The sequence below is a fragment of the Dipodomys spectabilis genome, unplaced genomic scaffold (genome assembly GCF_019054845.1).
Source record: "Dipodomys spectabilis isolate Male_0828 unplaced genomic scaffold, ASM1905484v1 ptg000262l, whole genome shotgun sequence".
Taxonomy (NCBI): Eukaryota; Metazoa; Chordata; class Mammalia; order Rodentia; family Heteromyidae; genus Dipodomys; species Dipodomys spectabilis.
Genome location: NW_024870939.1, coordinates 3,201,959 through 3,215,553, shown reverse-complemented (window position 1 = coordinate 3,215,553; position 13,595 = coordinate 3,201,959). Strand labels below are relative to the sequence as shown.

Here is a 13,595-nt window from a genome sequence, read left to right as displayed (position 1 = left end):
CATTTTTATAATAACAATTAAAAAACTAAAAATGTCTCCTAGTTATAATTTTTTCACATTTTTTATTATGAAAATACCGTACAGAGGAGTTACATGAGCAAGATAATGAGTACATGTCTTATCAAGCATTGTTGTCTCCTCCTTTGTTTCCCTTTCCCATCCCTTCCTATTCCCCCCCCCCCCACACACACACATCCTCCTCCAGCCAAAGTTGTAAAGTTTGTTTTTCAAACTAACGACTTGTACATCTCATTGTTGCAATGGGTCCACCTGTATCCCTATTTAAACAATTTGTTTTTTTCCTTCCCCTCCACAAATTATACCAACATCAAATAAAGTGAAAGCAGGAGTTATATCGTGGGGGAGGGCCATACAAAGCAACAAAGCAATCATCTTATAAATATGTTAGAAACAATTGCATGAAAGGAAAAACATTTGAATACTTATCTTGGGGTTCATTTCACCTAACATCAACTTATCTGACCATTTCTGCTTGTCTCAGACATATATATACTAGTTATTGGTAATAAGGGAAACCATGGGGCCTATGTTTCTTTGGGCCTGGCTTACTTCACTTAATATAATTTTTCTAAGTCTTTCCATTTCCTAACAAATGGGGCAATGTCATTCTTTCTGATGGAAGCATAGAATTCCATTGTGTATATATACCACATTTTCTTGATCCATTCATCTACTGAGGGGCATGTGGGTTGGTTCCATATCTTAGCTATGGTGAATAATGCTGCAATAAACACAGTTATGCTGGTCTTGCTTGTGATCATTTGGGTAAATGCCCAAAAGTGGGATTGCTGGGTCATAGGGGAGGTCTATGTGGAGTCTTTTGAGGAACCTCCATACTGCTTTCCACAGTGGTTGAACAAGAAAATTCCATGTGATAACAGACAGAGAATAACAAAATTGAAGTAACTTAAGTTCTTTTTCTTCATCCTTGTAATGGAGTGTTTGCATTGTCATTTCAAATGTACTGTTTAAAGCAGGGATGTGTGGTTCCCCAGGAATTGGAAAGGGATTACACTTGAATCCAGAGCTGTGGTCCAGCAATTTAAATGTGAATGTAGCTGAAAAAGGGTCAAGATATCCTTTGTGAAAATGCCAGCTGATTAAGGGGATAATTTCTTCAACTCTCTCTCTCTCTCTCTCTTTCTCTCTCTCTGTGTTAGGACTGGGGCTTGAAATTGGGGTTTTGCTTGGCTGTTTCACTCAAGGCTAGCACACTACCACTTACACTACACCTGCACTTCCAGCTTTTATGCAATTAATTGGTGATAAGAGTGTCTCAGATTTGTCTGTGATCCTCAGCTCTCAGCTCTCTGAATAGCTAGGATTATAAGCCTGATGCTACAACTCTTATTCTGAACATGTGTTATTGTCCTTTAGTGAGAACTCTTAATATTCTCAAGGGGAATTCAAACGCTCTATTCTGGGGGATTTTTGTTTCTTTTTTGTTGGTTGTGAGGCCTGAACTCTGGGCCTGGGCACTGTCCCTCAGCAGTTCAGCTCAAGGCTAGTGCTCTACCACTTGGGCCACAGTGCTATTTTGGCTTTTTCTGCTTACAAGGTGTGGAGGAATCAAACCCAGGGCCTCATGCATACAAGACAAGCACTGGACCACTGAAACACCTTCTCAGCCCCTTTTGTTTCTTTTTGTTTGCTTTTCGTCAGAGACTGGGACTCAAATTTTGTACCTAATGCTTTTGCTCCTTGGCTGGTGCTCTACCAATGGAGCCAAGACTCCAACCCCTCTGGTAGGATTTTTTTTTTGTCAGTCATGGGTCTTGAACTCTGGGCCTGGGTGCTGTCCCTGAGCTCTTCAGCTCAAGGCTAGTGCTCTACCACTTGAACCACAGCGCCACTTCCCATTTTCTGGTAGTTAACTGGAGATAAGAGTCTCAAAGATGTTCCTGCCCAGGCTAGCTTTAAACAGTGATCCTCAGATCTAAGCCTCCTGAGTAGCTAGGATTTACAGGCGTGAGCCACTGGTGCCGGCTCTGGTAAGATTTTTTAATAGCTACCTGTATTTTAGTGTATAATTTTTCATTTTCTCTCCCAATCCCTCTCTATTTCACTGGCTCTGGGGATGAAACCCAGGACTTCCTGCATGCAAGGTAAGTGCTTCACCACTGAGCTACTCTCCAGCCCTTCACTGTATAGGCCTTCATGTTCTATAGTGAATTCTGTCCCCGGCACTATACTATCAATTGTGCTTTTGGCTAGACGCCTGGTCGAGAATCTGATGCTCTTTTTTATTTTTAGCAGTACTGGGGTTTGAACTCAGGGCTTCATGCTTGCTAGGCAGGTGTTCTTACCACTTAAGCTATGCCTCCAACCTTTTTTAGTCTGGTTGTTTTTCAGATAGAGTTCTCAGGTTTGCCTAGGTATAGCCTTGGATTTTGATCTTCTGACTTATGCCTCCTGCATAGCTATATTGGACAGAAAAGTGCCATCATGCCTGGCTTGTTTTGTTGAGATGCGCTCTTGCTTTTTGCCTGGGCTGGACTTGACCTGTGTACTCCTACATCTACTCTCAAGTAGTTGGGATGACATCAAGACGATGAGTTTCAGGATGTTAATATATGGGTAATTTGGCAGAGTAGAGAGGCCTGTTTTAGTTGTGGTGTGGTTTAAGGATTTGGCTCTGAGAAATAGCCATCCAGATCCTAGTCCGGTTGCCAAGACTCATGAGGGAGGCTTGGGTTAGTCACAGCTTTGGGAATCACTGACATTGGAGTCAGAGTTGAGGCCTAGTGTGTCTGAACAAGGGCTTTAAAGGGAAAGCCTGCAGACCACGGAGATTGAGTTGATTCCCCTGGGGAACTGGCATTTAAAAGACACAAGGCACCAACAGGACTATGAAGAGGAGAGTGAAGTGTTCAGGCCCTTGGGATGTGGAACATTACCAGCCATGGAGCCAGGAACAGAGGGCTGGGATGGGTAAGGGGGGACTAAGCCAAGGTTTTAGAAATGCAATGAGGAAGAGGCTGTCTGGCCTGGGAATCAGCTTTTTTTTTTTTTTTCTGGAGAAGGCAGGGCATGGACAAGTGAGTGAAAGTTGAGGCTGGGTGTCTATGCTTGTAGAAATGGAACAGGATGCTGGGGAAAGGATTGATATGACAGCGTGAGGCCGGGGGGTGGGGGAAGGTGCAGTAGGATTAGGTCTGGGCAGACCCAAGAGTATGGAAGGGGAGGAGCTGAAGAACTGGGGTAACAAATGCGGTATGTCCTCCCAGAATGGCAAAGGATGTCAATCAAGTCAGTAGGATGGGACACCCAGGAGCAGGGATCAGCGTGTACAGAGAAAAGGCTAAGGACACAGGGAAGTGAATGAAGGGTAGGAGGTTGGGGGACATCTAGTCAGGTGGGAGAGGGGTATCTACCTGTCAAGACTTCTGGAGGTGGGAGTGGGGGTGGGGTTGTCAAGATCTAGAGTTTGACAAGGCTGTGTTCCTGTCTTTCCTGTCACTTATCCTTGGCGTCCTCAGCATTGACAGGAATGTGCAATGGGTAAGTGTGGGTTGAGTGGTGAGTACCCATTCTTTGCAGACTAAAATGGGAGGCGTGAAGATGATTGGTGGCTCTCCCAAGTTAGCTTTTCATCAGGTTGTTGACTGTTGTGTAACTAGCTAGGAATAATGGATACTCCCGCAAAGATAAGATTCAAAATAGGCAGAGAGAATGAGTTAAACAGACAGGCCACTTAAAAATGGCTGAAATTCAAGTACTGCATGAAGTACTTGTCTATGCGAGTTGCATAGACAAGTTGAGAATTGATTGGGAGTTCACATGAGAAGTCATGATGTGGTCTAGGATTATTATTGGACTCTTCAGGGACTAACAGATTTGTGTGTTAGTCATAATGGTTCTTTTTTTTTTTTTTCCATCGGTTCTGGGTCTTGAACTCCGGGCCTGGGCACTGTCCATGTGCTCTTCAGCTCAATGCTAGCGCTCTACCACTTGAGCCACAGTACCACTTCTGGTTTTCTGAGTGGGTTATTGAAGATAAAAGTCTCATGGCCTTTTCTGCCCAGGCTGGCTTTGAACCTAGATCCTCAAATCCCAGCCTCCTGAGTAGCTAGGATTACAGGTGTGAGCCACCATGCCCAGCTCATAATGGTTCTTACCTGCCATGTTCTAAATGCCTGGGACTTTTACTTCTGCAGTACTTTATTATTCTTCATATCTATCTTCATATCTACCTTATGTTAGTAACCTATTTACAGAGAATGACAGAGAGATGGAACTGATCGGCTCACATCATGAGAAAGAGAGTCATGCATGTTCTTTCCTGAGCCTTCAGTGCTTTAAAAGTTATGAAACATTGGTGAGCACTTATCAAAATACCATGACTAGATCGTGGGGTTCTTAGTATCTTTGTGTGGGATTGACCACCAGATCCTACCTGGAATCAGATGGCCTGTCTCTAGAACCAATGAAGAATAATGCTGTAGGTGTGAGCAGGGAATTAGGATTGGAGTCATGTAGCAGAGGGGTCTTACTGGGACACTGCTGTCATAGGAAGAGACTCTGTGGGTGGGCTTACACTGAAGTATATGTGGATTAGTTCATAACTGCACCAAGTTGATATGGAATCCCTCAAGAATTTGATATCTAAAGAACTCCATGTTAAAGATATTTCTATCTGTACAACATAAAACAGGCAGATATTTTAAAAGATGTAGCTCTGTATTACTGATAGGCCCTCAGCAGTGAGCATTCCTGTTTACAATGACCTAGTGGGCTGTAGGGGGGTTTATGGAGGCTGAGTTGCTTGTCTCAGACACACGATGTGAGCGTGTTTGTGATTCCAAGTAGTAGGGAGAGGCAGCTTTTCATTCCTCTTTCTCCTTTCTCCTTCTTCACTCAGTTCCCTAATCAAGAGCCAATACCAGAATTGACACTATTAATTAGGAACATTGGGCCTGAGGGAGCAGAGCTCTTCTCCATCTTTTCCCTCTTCCTGTTCAACTTATGTCCAAGGCATTGGAACCAGACAGAATTCAGTGATCATTAGTAAATGCAATGCTGGAAGGTAAACTTTTAATGGTAGGGGAAGGGTACATCTAAGTTGGCAGAAGCCAGGTTTACCAGCAGACAGGGTCTGAGCACCCCTTGACCAGGTGGCAGGAGCATCAGGGCAGTCTCCCTCACCGTGGAGTCAGGGCTTCCGCTGGGCATCTACAACAGAAACTGGAAGAGGGACTATGGGTCTCTTCAATGTCACAATTTAGTCCATGTTCAAGAGGGAAAAAAAAGACCCACGCTGAATTTGAGTGCAAAAAATAAATATAAAATTTATTAAAACACCCACAATATTTTAAAGATACCAGGAGTAATACAGTTCACAAACCCAGTTGTTTGTGTAAATTATAATAAAATACAAATCAAAAAAAGGATACATACTTGCAATTTCTAGGCACCCTAAATTAAATTGACTGAAACACTGGGGGAGAAGGAAGGGCAAGGCGGGGGGGTAGCTCAGGAGGCAAACCAATAAAGTAGAAGGAAAAATATTAACAAAAAGGCAAAAATTATACAAAATAAAATTATCAGCATAAATTTACTGTACTAAGGATATCTACAGTTTAATAATACACATCCTATTGCCTTGAGACATTGCAAAAAATCTACCATTCATCCATCAACCCCAGATAAAACTTCATTTCAAGTAGCCACAGTTTACAAAGTCAAGACGGAATATTCAAGTATGGTTGTTAAGTTCACCTCCATTGGAAGCCAAGTAACCAAACAGGAATTCAAACAGATAAGAAATAAACCACATCCGAAAGCTACAAGGGTTCTAGATTAAGTCTAATGCATTAAAATGCCACGAGACGACCAGTCCTTGTTTCTTTAAATACATGAAAAAAAAAGACACCACTCCATTTTTTCTCCCTCTTCCCCCCAAAAAGAAAAAAGAAAAGATATTAGAACCAAGAAAATTTGAGATGTCCAAATGTGCCAATTAGTATTTTAAGTTGCCATGTCAAGAGTGATGAGTGCCCTAAGTGACGGCAGTCACGAGGAGAAGAGCACGAGCAATATAAAAAGCGTCCCTGATATCAGAATAGAAGCAAGTGAGGACCAGGCCAAATAGCTCGCTGATTCTTAGGCACAAATCAGCTTCAGACCTGGCATGGCCGCCAAGGTCTTTGCTCGGGGGAGAAGCCTATTGCTTGGCCTTTGCTGGCAGCTCTGCAGGAGGAAGGGCTGGGTGTGCCAGACAGGTTACACTCATAGAAACAACTGTGCATAGGAGGGTGTGGGGCTGGGAGCCTGTGCGGGGGTACGCACCTCAAAAACGTTCTTTTGGTCCAGGGTATGTTGAAGTTGGCCATGGACAGCAGCACATGCAGCTGGCAAATAAAACTAGGTGTTGAGGGGAAGTCATTTGAAATGACAGCAATGATGACAAAGCTCAATAAGATGGGCATAGGAAATTCACATTTTATTCAAAAGCAAGAAAACTTATGGAGAATAAAAGCCAATCATGCTCCTTCCTTTCAGCATTTTGCCATCATAACTGCTGAAGAATGAAAACCAAAATGACCCCAGATTTGTCAAGGTCAAGTATGTCATCAAATGGATAACCTGCAGGTATCAGTCGCTCAGAGAACCTATTGAAGATGTCACAATGTCCTGCTTTTGAGGTATTTAAAAAAAAATTGTGACAGTGGATGATGCAAAAATGGCGCTTCCTGTTATGTTCTTAAAACACCCAACTTCTGTGGACCCAAGGAGAAATTTAGCACCAACTAAAAAAGCAGCCTCAGTGGCACCAAAGGACAAAGGCCCTATGTCTCCAGTCTGGATTCAAGGAGCTGCCCAAGAGCAGCAGAAGCCATGCTGGCCAAAGGCTGTGGTGAGCGAAGGAGCAAGCCCCTTGTCTGCCATGGTCCCGGTGCCTAGTGAGGAAGGAGCTCTCTCTGGACCCTCAGTGTCCCCGTTCAAGGCTCCAGGGTCATCTGCTTAGCACCCTGGACCACAGGAGGATGCCTGCCAAGCTAGAAGAGGCAGGAGTACCTGAACCCCCTTCTTCTAAAGCATCACCCCCAGGCCCTGTCTCATCTGGCCCCAAAAGATGGGTACAAAAATCACAGTGTCCACTCTTCACTGCTTCCCTGACCAAGGAGTGACTTGCTTTCTTGCCTTTCTTTGGCCACCAAGGTAAGAACAACAAACCCAAACAACAATAAACCAAACCAAAACAAAAACCTGTTCAGAGCCGAGTATAGCATGGTAAACAGAGGTCTAGGAAGACAGCACCAAAAGGGGGGGGGGGGAATAAAAAGCAGAGAGACTGGAGCCCACCTTGTTTTTGGTTGGTCGTGGTTTCAGAACATTGATAGCACCTCAGCGAGACAGGATCAGGGACAGTCACATTAAAACACCATAGCACCATTTTATTTAGACTATTTCAATTCATAAAAATGCTTCCTAGTCCATAAAACACATTTCAGTAACAAAAGGAAAGATACTGGTTGAGGCACATCAGGGCTATCGGAGTTTCCCACCACCTTTGCCTTGGTGTGAGATCTTGAAGAGTTAAACTTCAAGAACAAAGTCTGGCTGGATTTCTTTCACTGACATCAGATTACAACCATCCTCATGCACCTATTGCTGTCTGATACAAAGCGACGGAACCACGCTACTTCCTTCCTTGCTTCAGCACTTTTCAAAACAGTCTCTTGCTCTGCAAACTACTGTTTCCAAGAGGCAGATGGGAGGGCCAGAGGGGCCTGGAGAATCCCTTTCCATGCACACCACTATCATCTCAGTTAGAAGGCAAAGTAGCACCCAGGAGATTGGGTGTGGGGAATTTAGGCCCTGCTGATAAACCAGACCCGAAAACAACCCCCTTCCCCCAAATCTATGCAACACCCTTAGTGGAGCTTTCTGATGGTAAGATGGTTTCTGAAGCTAGCACCAGTTATTTTGTGAGAACCTGCTGCAAGGTTAGTTTTTACTTAAAAAAAGGTCTCTTACGTTGAACTTTCCAAGTACTTCCCTGGTATACAATAAGCCGGGAAAACAAAGCAAAAAATGAAGCAGACATGTGCACGGTGTGTGGATGGTGTCTGTGGATGGGGCACCCAGGGGGGTGACTGTGAGACTATCGTTTTCCGATGACACAGTACTCTTAAAACTTGGTCATGCTGTTAGGTTCTTTAGTTGCAATGGCTTTCACTTTTCTTCTCATGATACAAATGTCTTTCAATCACTTTTAGGGCTTAAAAAAATGATTAGTGCCAGTAAAAAATAAAAATTTGATTTTTTTTTTCTTTTTTAAGAAGCCTTCAGCAGCAAGGGGAGGGGGGCTAAAGAGCTGTGCATAGTTACTTCTTCTTAAATACACGTCTAAAGCATGCTCATTTCAGTGACTGAGATTTGAGGTAGGTTATACATGTAGTGTGTGAAAAGTCAGCATGGGCACGAGCATGGCCACAGCACCCCTAACTCTGGAAAAATGCTCGCTCAGGGGTGGGGGTGGGATTGGGAACATCCAACACAGACTGCCTCTCCCTCACCTCGCCTGGCCTCGCTGGAGCCTGTTTCCTGGCCTAGAGCTTATGAACCAAGGCTGTGTGGCAAGGGGGACACACGTCACATGCTTTTTAGCTTGTATTGGTTTCTTTCTTCTAATGGCTTTGCTACCGTAGGGTGACAAGAGAAAGAGTATACTGAACACACATCAGAGAGACTCACACATGCCAAGTATCAGAATCACCTGGGTTACACTCAGGACCTTCCAAACCAACAGCCAACCTGGGGCTTCCACGAGCCATACGGACGGTCACATTCTCCAAATGTTTCGCAAAATAGCATATTTCTTGCTTAAGATCATTTAAAATGAAGTTTTCAAGGCACCCCCGCATCTACCTAAGCAAGGAGTCAAATGAGACCTGCGTAAAAGTACTGATGCGATAAGCAAAATAGCTTTTAAAGGACCCAACTTTTCCTCAAAACTAGAAAATCAGCATGCTTCTTAAAGACTCTGCCTCCTTTCGCTTGTCAAACTGAAGGTCAGAGGTTTTCCTATAAATCTGAGTTCTGAATAAATCTAAATCCTGATAAGCTCTTGGGTATTTATTTCAAAAGCAATAATATTTCATTTTTGTCCTGTAAAATAAATGCAACTTTACAGAATATGGTAAAAGTGGAGGATAGACAAAGCACATTAAATATTTAGCTACTATTTACAATTTCTCCCACAATTACATGTTAAAATGTATTTTTTTTCCCCCAAGTTGCTGTTTAAATCTAGGCAAAAGTGCTTAAAAAAATCTTTCACTATTTACAGTTAAAACCAGACCACATGAATGCTCAGGACATCTTACAGAGACTCTCCGCCAGGGCTTCCGAAGCTTCTAGTAAACGCAGTGGGGCGGCTCTCAGCTCTGACGCAAGGCACCTGGAGGCTCAGGAACTTGCCTTTAGCATTGCCATCTGATTGTTAAACTTAATTCATGAAGACCCACATCTGAATAAAACTGCTTAATAAATACCTGATTTTTTTTTCCCTCAGGGCTTGACTGTCACTCACTGGGTGGTCATGTCCCCCCTGTGTGCCCTCACGAAGCTTCCCACTCACCACACATATCCACATGAGTAGCTTGGTTTCTTTTCTGTGAATACCACAGGAAAGCACACACTCCAATAAGTCTGACTTGCTGTAAAATGAAGGTTGCTTCTACCAGACAGGCCCAACCTCTCTTTGACAATGTCACAAAAATTAAGCACCACATTCTCATCAAAAGACTACACAAATGCACCAGAATTTTAGAATGGGTGTGTTACAAGGGGTGGAAAGGGGAGGAAGGAAAAGAAAAATGATCCGATGGAGAACTGGCACCAATGAAGGAATAAAAATCATAGCAACCTGTTGAAAACGTTTGACTCTTGGACTTTCAAATTAAGTACAGGCCCCTCCCCACATGAGAATAAGTTGGGGGGGGGGGACCAGGGAGGCATGCACCATTGTCCGATGTGGAGATCTAGGAATAAGGACAGATGTGTTAACTGTTGTTACACTGGCTCGCTGAGCTCCCGAAGGACCCCACCTGACCCAAGAGTCAAGAAAGTTCCAGCACAATACTTACAGCACCAGGTTCCCTGCACAGCACAGCACCAAGCAGAGCCTTAGAGCCTGGATAGCTCGTCACAGCTTGGGTTCAACTTCTTGTTTTTAAAAATACAGTAGCCCTTTTTCAGTATCAGCATAAACTGTGGGGCGATTTTTAAAAACTGCCACTAAGATTCCTTCAGCCCAGTATTCATTGGCTTATCAAAGTGGTGGAAAGGGCTCCCAGGAGCCTCTTGACTCTCGCTCCAGCATGAGGTGCCATCTAGCGAACCAGGACATCATGTACTTGATAAATAACGGACAGAGAGGATTCAGTGTGGAGACTAGCAAGCTTGAAGCGGTCTACTTGCAATCTGGTTTCTGGGGAGATCTACACCAGCATCTCTGGCCAGACCTGGGGGGGCTGAGGCCCACTGCCAACTGGGAAGGGACCCCAGATGTTGTGTATAGCTTTTCCCACCCTACAGAGAAGACAGAGGCTGTCCGGAGCAGTCCCTGTGCACGGGGAGGGACAGACGGATGGACCGGGGCTACCCGCTGCCCTTGGCTCGGAGGGGCAGATGGCTGAGAGAACCATCAGCTCCCAGGAGGCTGCACTGGCTGGGTAGGAACAGCACGGCTGGCCTCTCCCGTCTAGCTGCTACCATTACTATTGTCGCTTTTTTAAAAAATCCAATAAATATACATTTTAAATGGAATTTAAAACCACTCCTTTGTGAAAGGACACTATAAACTTTCTTTCCATTATTGTGATATACAAGGATAGAGTTTTAAAAACAAAGGAAAAAAAAGCCCCTCAAATAAGGGGAAAAATAAAACATGGAGATATAAATATTAAGATCACGAAAAAAAAATCACCCGACAGCCGTAGTTTCTTCTTCAAAGTGCTGGGGAAGTAGGAAAGGGAGGGGCGGGTCAGTTCTGAGGTTTGGACCATAAATACATATATATGATAGGCATATCCATATATGTAGATATAGAAAGACTTCTGCACCCCCAACCCGCCCCCAGGTGTGAGGGCAAAAGCACCACAGAGGCAGCTCGGGCGGGCCCGACGCTGAGGTACGCTGGCTCCTGGCACCTAGATCCAGCGGCTGTAGGGGCCAGTGACCTTTGTGTAGGCATAAGAGGACACGGTGACCGCCGAGTCTGTGGGCATGGCCAGTGCCTGCCGGGTGGGGACAGCCCTCTTCTTCTCCTTGTTCTGGGACTCTGCAATGATAGCGCCCCCCCACTTGCGCTTCTTCCCATACAGCTTGGCCTCCTGTTGGCCCAGGCCCAGCCTTGCAGCTTCCTCCTGCCGCGCCCGTGCCCGCTCTGCCAGCTGCTTCATCTTAGCCTCCCAGAGGGCCAGCCCGTGATTGGGCTGGTTGAGGTTCTTGTGCTGGTAGAAGACCAGCGAGATGCGGGTGGGATGGAAGCGGTTGGGCTTCTTGAGCGGCGTGGTGGCATGCAGCTCCCGCCGGGCGCACTCGATGAGGATGGAGCCATGGGCAGGGGCCACGGCCACGCCACCAATGTTCTCATCCAGGAAGTTGTGTTCACTGTCTGACCACAGCTCCTCTTCTTCCTCCTCCACCACTGGACCACCCTTCTCTTCCTTCACCACCCCTTTGCTGGGGGGCTCCTCAGCCGTCCCTTCCTCCAGGCTGAAGGGATCCCACAGCTTCTCCTCTGACTTCAGGGCCCCAAATAGCTTCTCACTGGAGCCCAGGGGCATACCGAAGGCCTGCCAGGCTTTATCCAGCTGGCTTGAGCTGGAGGTAGGAATCCTTGCCTCCTCCCCTTTCATGGGATTCCACAACTTGTCTTGAAACCCAGGACCGCCTTTCAGCGCAGCGTTGAAATCTGCTCCCCCTACTCCCCATGGCTTCTCAGTCAGACCGGGCCCAGCCAAGGCCGAGGAGCTGTTCCCAAACTTGCAGGGGCTCCATGGTTTGCCTCGCAGCCGTCCTCCAGGATGGGGGGTTGACGGCTGCCCCTCACCAGGAAACAGCCCCCACTGGCCATCTGGGAAGTGTGCTGGGGTCAGGCAGCTAGCTCCAAAAGAATTAAGCTTGTCAGATCCAATGGCAGGGCTCTCCCCTCGAGGGAACATACCCCAGCCGCCACCTACACTGTTAGTCCTCTTGGGTGACATGCCTGAGCCTCCTGAGTACTGCCCCCAAAGGTGATTGGGTCCCCCATTCTGAGATGCTTCGGGCAAAGGTGTTTTGCCCATCTTTCCAGAGTCTCTGGGTACAGATTCAGCCTGAGCCAGTGGGTCTACTGGCTCTTGCTTGATGGATCTGTTATAGCAGTTGGAGCTTTGAGCAAAGGGAGAGGGGTCCCTGGATGCCGGGTGGAGCTGGGGAGCCTTGGGAAGTAGATAATCCTTGGGACCTGGGTAAGCAGGCTGCTGGTGGTGAGGAGCAGGGTGGTGGGTATCTGTGGTCACAGCCTGGCCAGGCAGCTCGGCAAACTCAGCACCACCGTAGGCCGGGCTCAGGCTGTTGTGCAGAGCGTGGAGGTCTGGCTTCTTCTCAAAACTTCCATTGCTCCCACCGTGTCCCCAGGCACCAGGACCCAGGAACTGGGAGGGAAAGACGGGGTTGCTGGATGGAAAGCCATAGTAGCTGAAGGAGGGAAGAGCATACTTGGCGTGGAAGCCATTGACGGAGGCCAGGCTGGGCTGTGCATAGTGGGAGTGGTAAGAATACACACTGCTCATGCTGTAGGGATCTGAGGGCCGGCAACTGCCCAGCACCGAGTAGCTCTCCACCACCGCGTTGCTGCTGTACTTGAAAGAGCTGAAGTGGTTCTGTGGCTCCACCTTCAGGGAGGGCTTCAGGCTTTGCTGGGACAACCCACCCTTCAAGGACAGGCCTACAAAAGCAGAAGGCAAGGTGTGAGGTGTAGGGCTTGGGACCTGATCTCCCTCTGTCCTTGAGATGGGTCTTGTCAGGAGAGGCAGGATGGGTGAGTGCTGAGCCTGCAATTCTCCCTAGGTACTCCTAAGCTCAGGCCCCAGTCCTGGGGGTGCGGTGTGCAGTTCATGTGGCTCTTGCAGTATTACCTCTCCACGTTAAACTCAGTTTTCACTAAAGCAAACTCCATTCCCATATACTGGTGAGGAGAAATGACAGCTGCCTACAACCCTGCTGCCCACCCTGGGCCCTGGTGTAATGTTCTATTCCCCAGATGAAGAGGGCATGTGAGCGCAGTGGAGGGGAATCCAAAGGCTCATTCCCTGAAGATAGTTTTGTACTCACTTGCCCAAGTGATTCCACTGTGTTACCTTTTTTCCTTTTCCTTTTGTGGTACTGGGGCTTGCACTCAGGGCTTCATGCTTACTAGGCACTTTGCCACATGAACCATGCCCTCTAATCCTTTATGCTTTAGTTATTTTGTAGATGATGTCTCAGATTTTGACCAGGGCCAACCATGAGCCACATCCTATTATCTATGGCTCCTAGGCATTAACCACAGTGCCTGGCTTATTGGTTAAGATAGGGTC

General features: G+C 46.4%; 1 protein-coding gene across 2 annotated transcripts in view; it reads right to left on the bottom strand.

Annotated features, from left to right (window-relative positions):
• Positions 1–5,283: 5,283 nt before the first annotated feature.
• The window catches only part of Tet3 (tet methylcytosine dioxygenase 3), a 110,057-nt gene continuing 101,745 nt past the window's right edge, over positions 5,284–13,595 (bottom strand). For both annotated transcript variants that reach the window (XM_042699710.1, XM_042699711.1), the window contains one exon: positions 5,284–12,964. In XM_042699710.1, the coding sequence (XP_042555644.1) occupies positions 11,181–12,964 (1,784 nt within the window). In that variant the 3' untranslated portion in view covers positions 5,284–11,180. The remainder of the gene's footprint in view (positions 12,965–13,595) is intronic.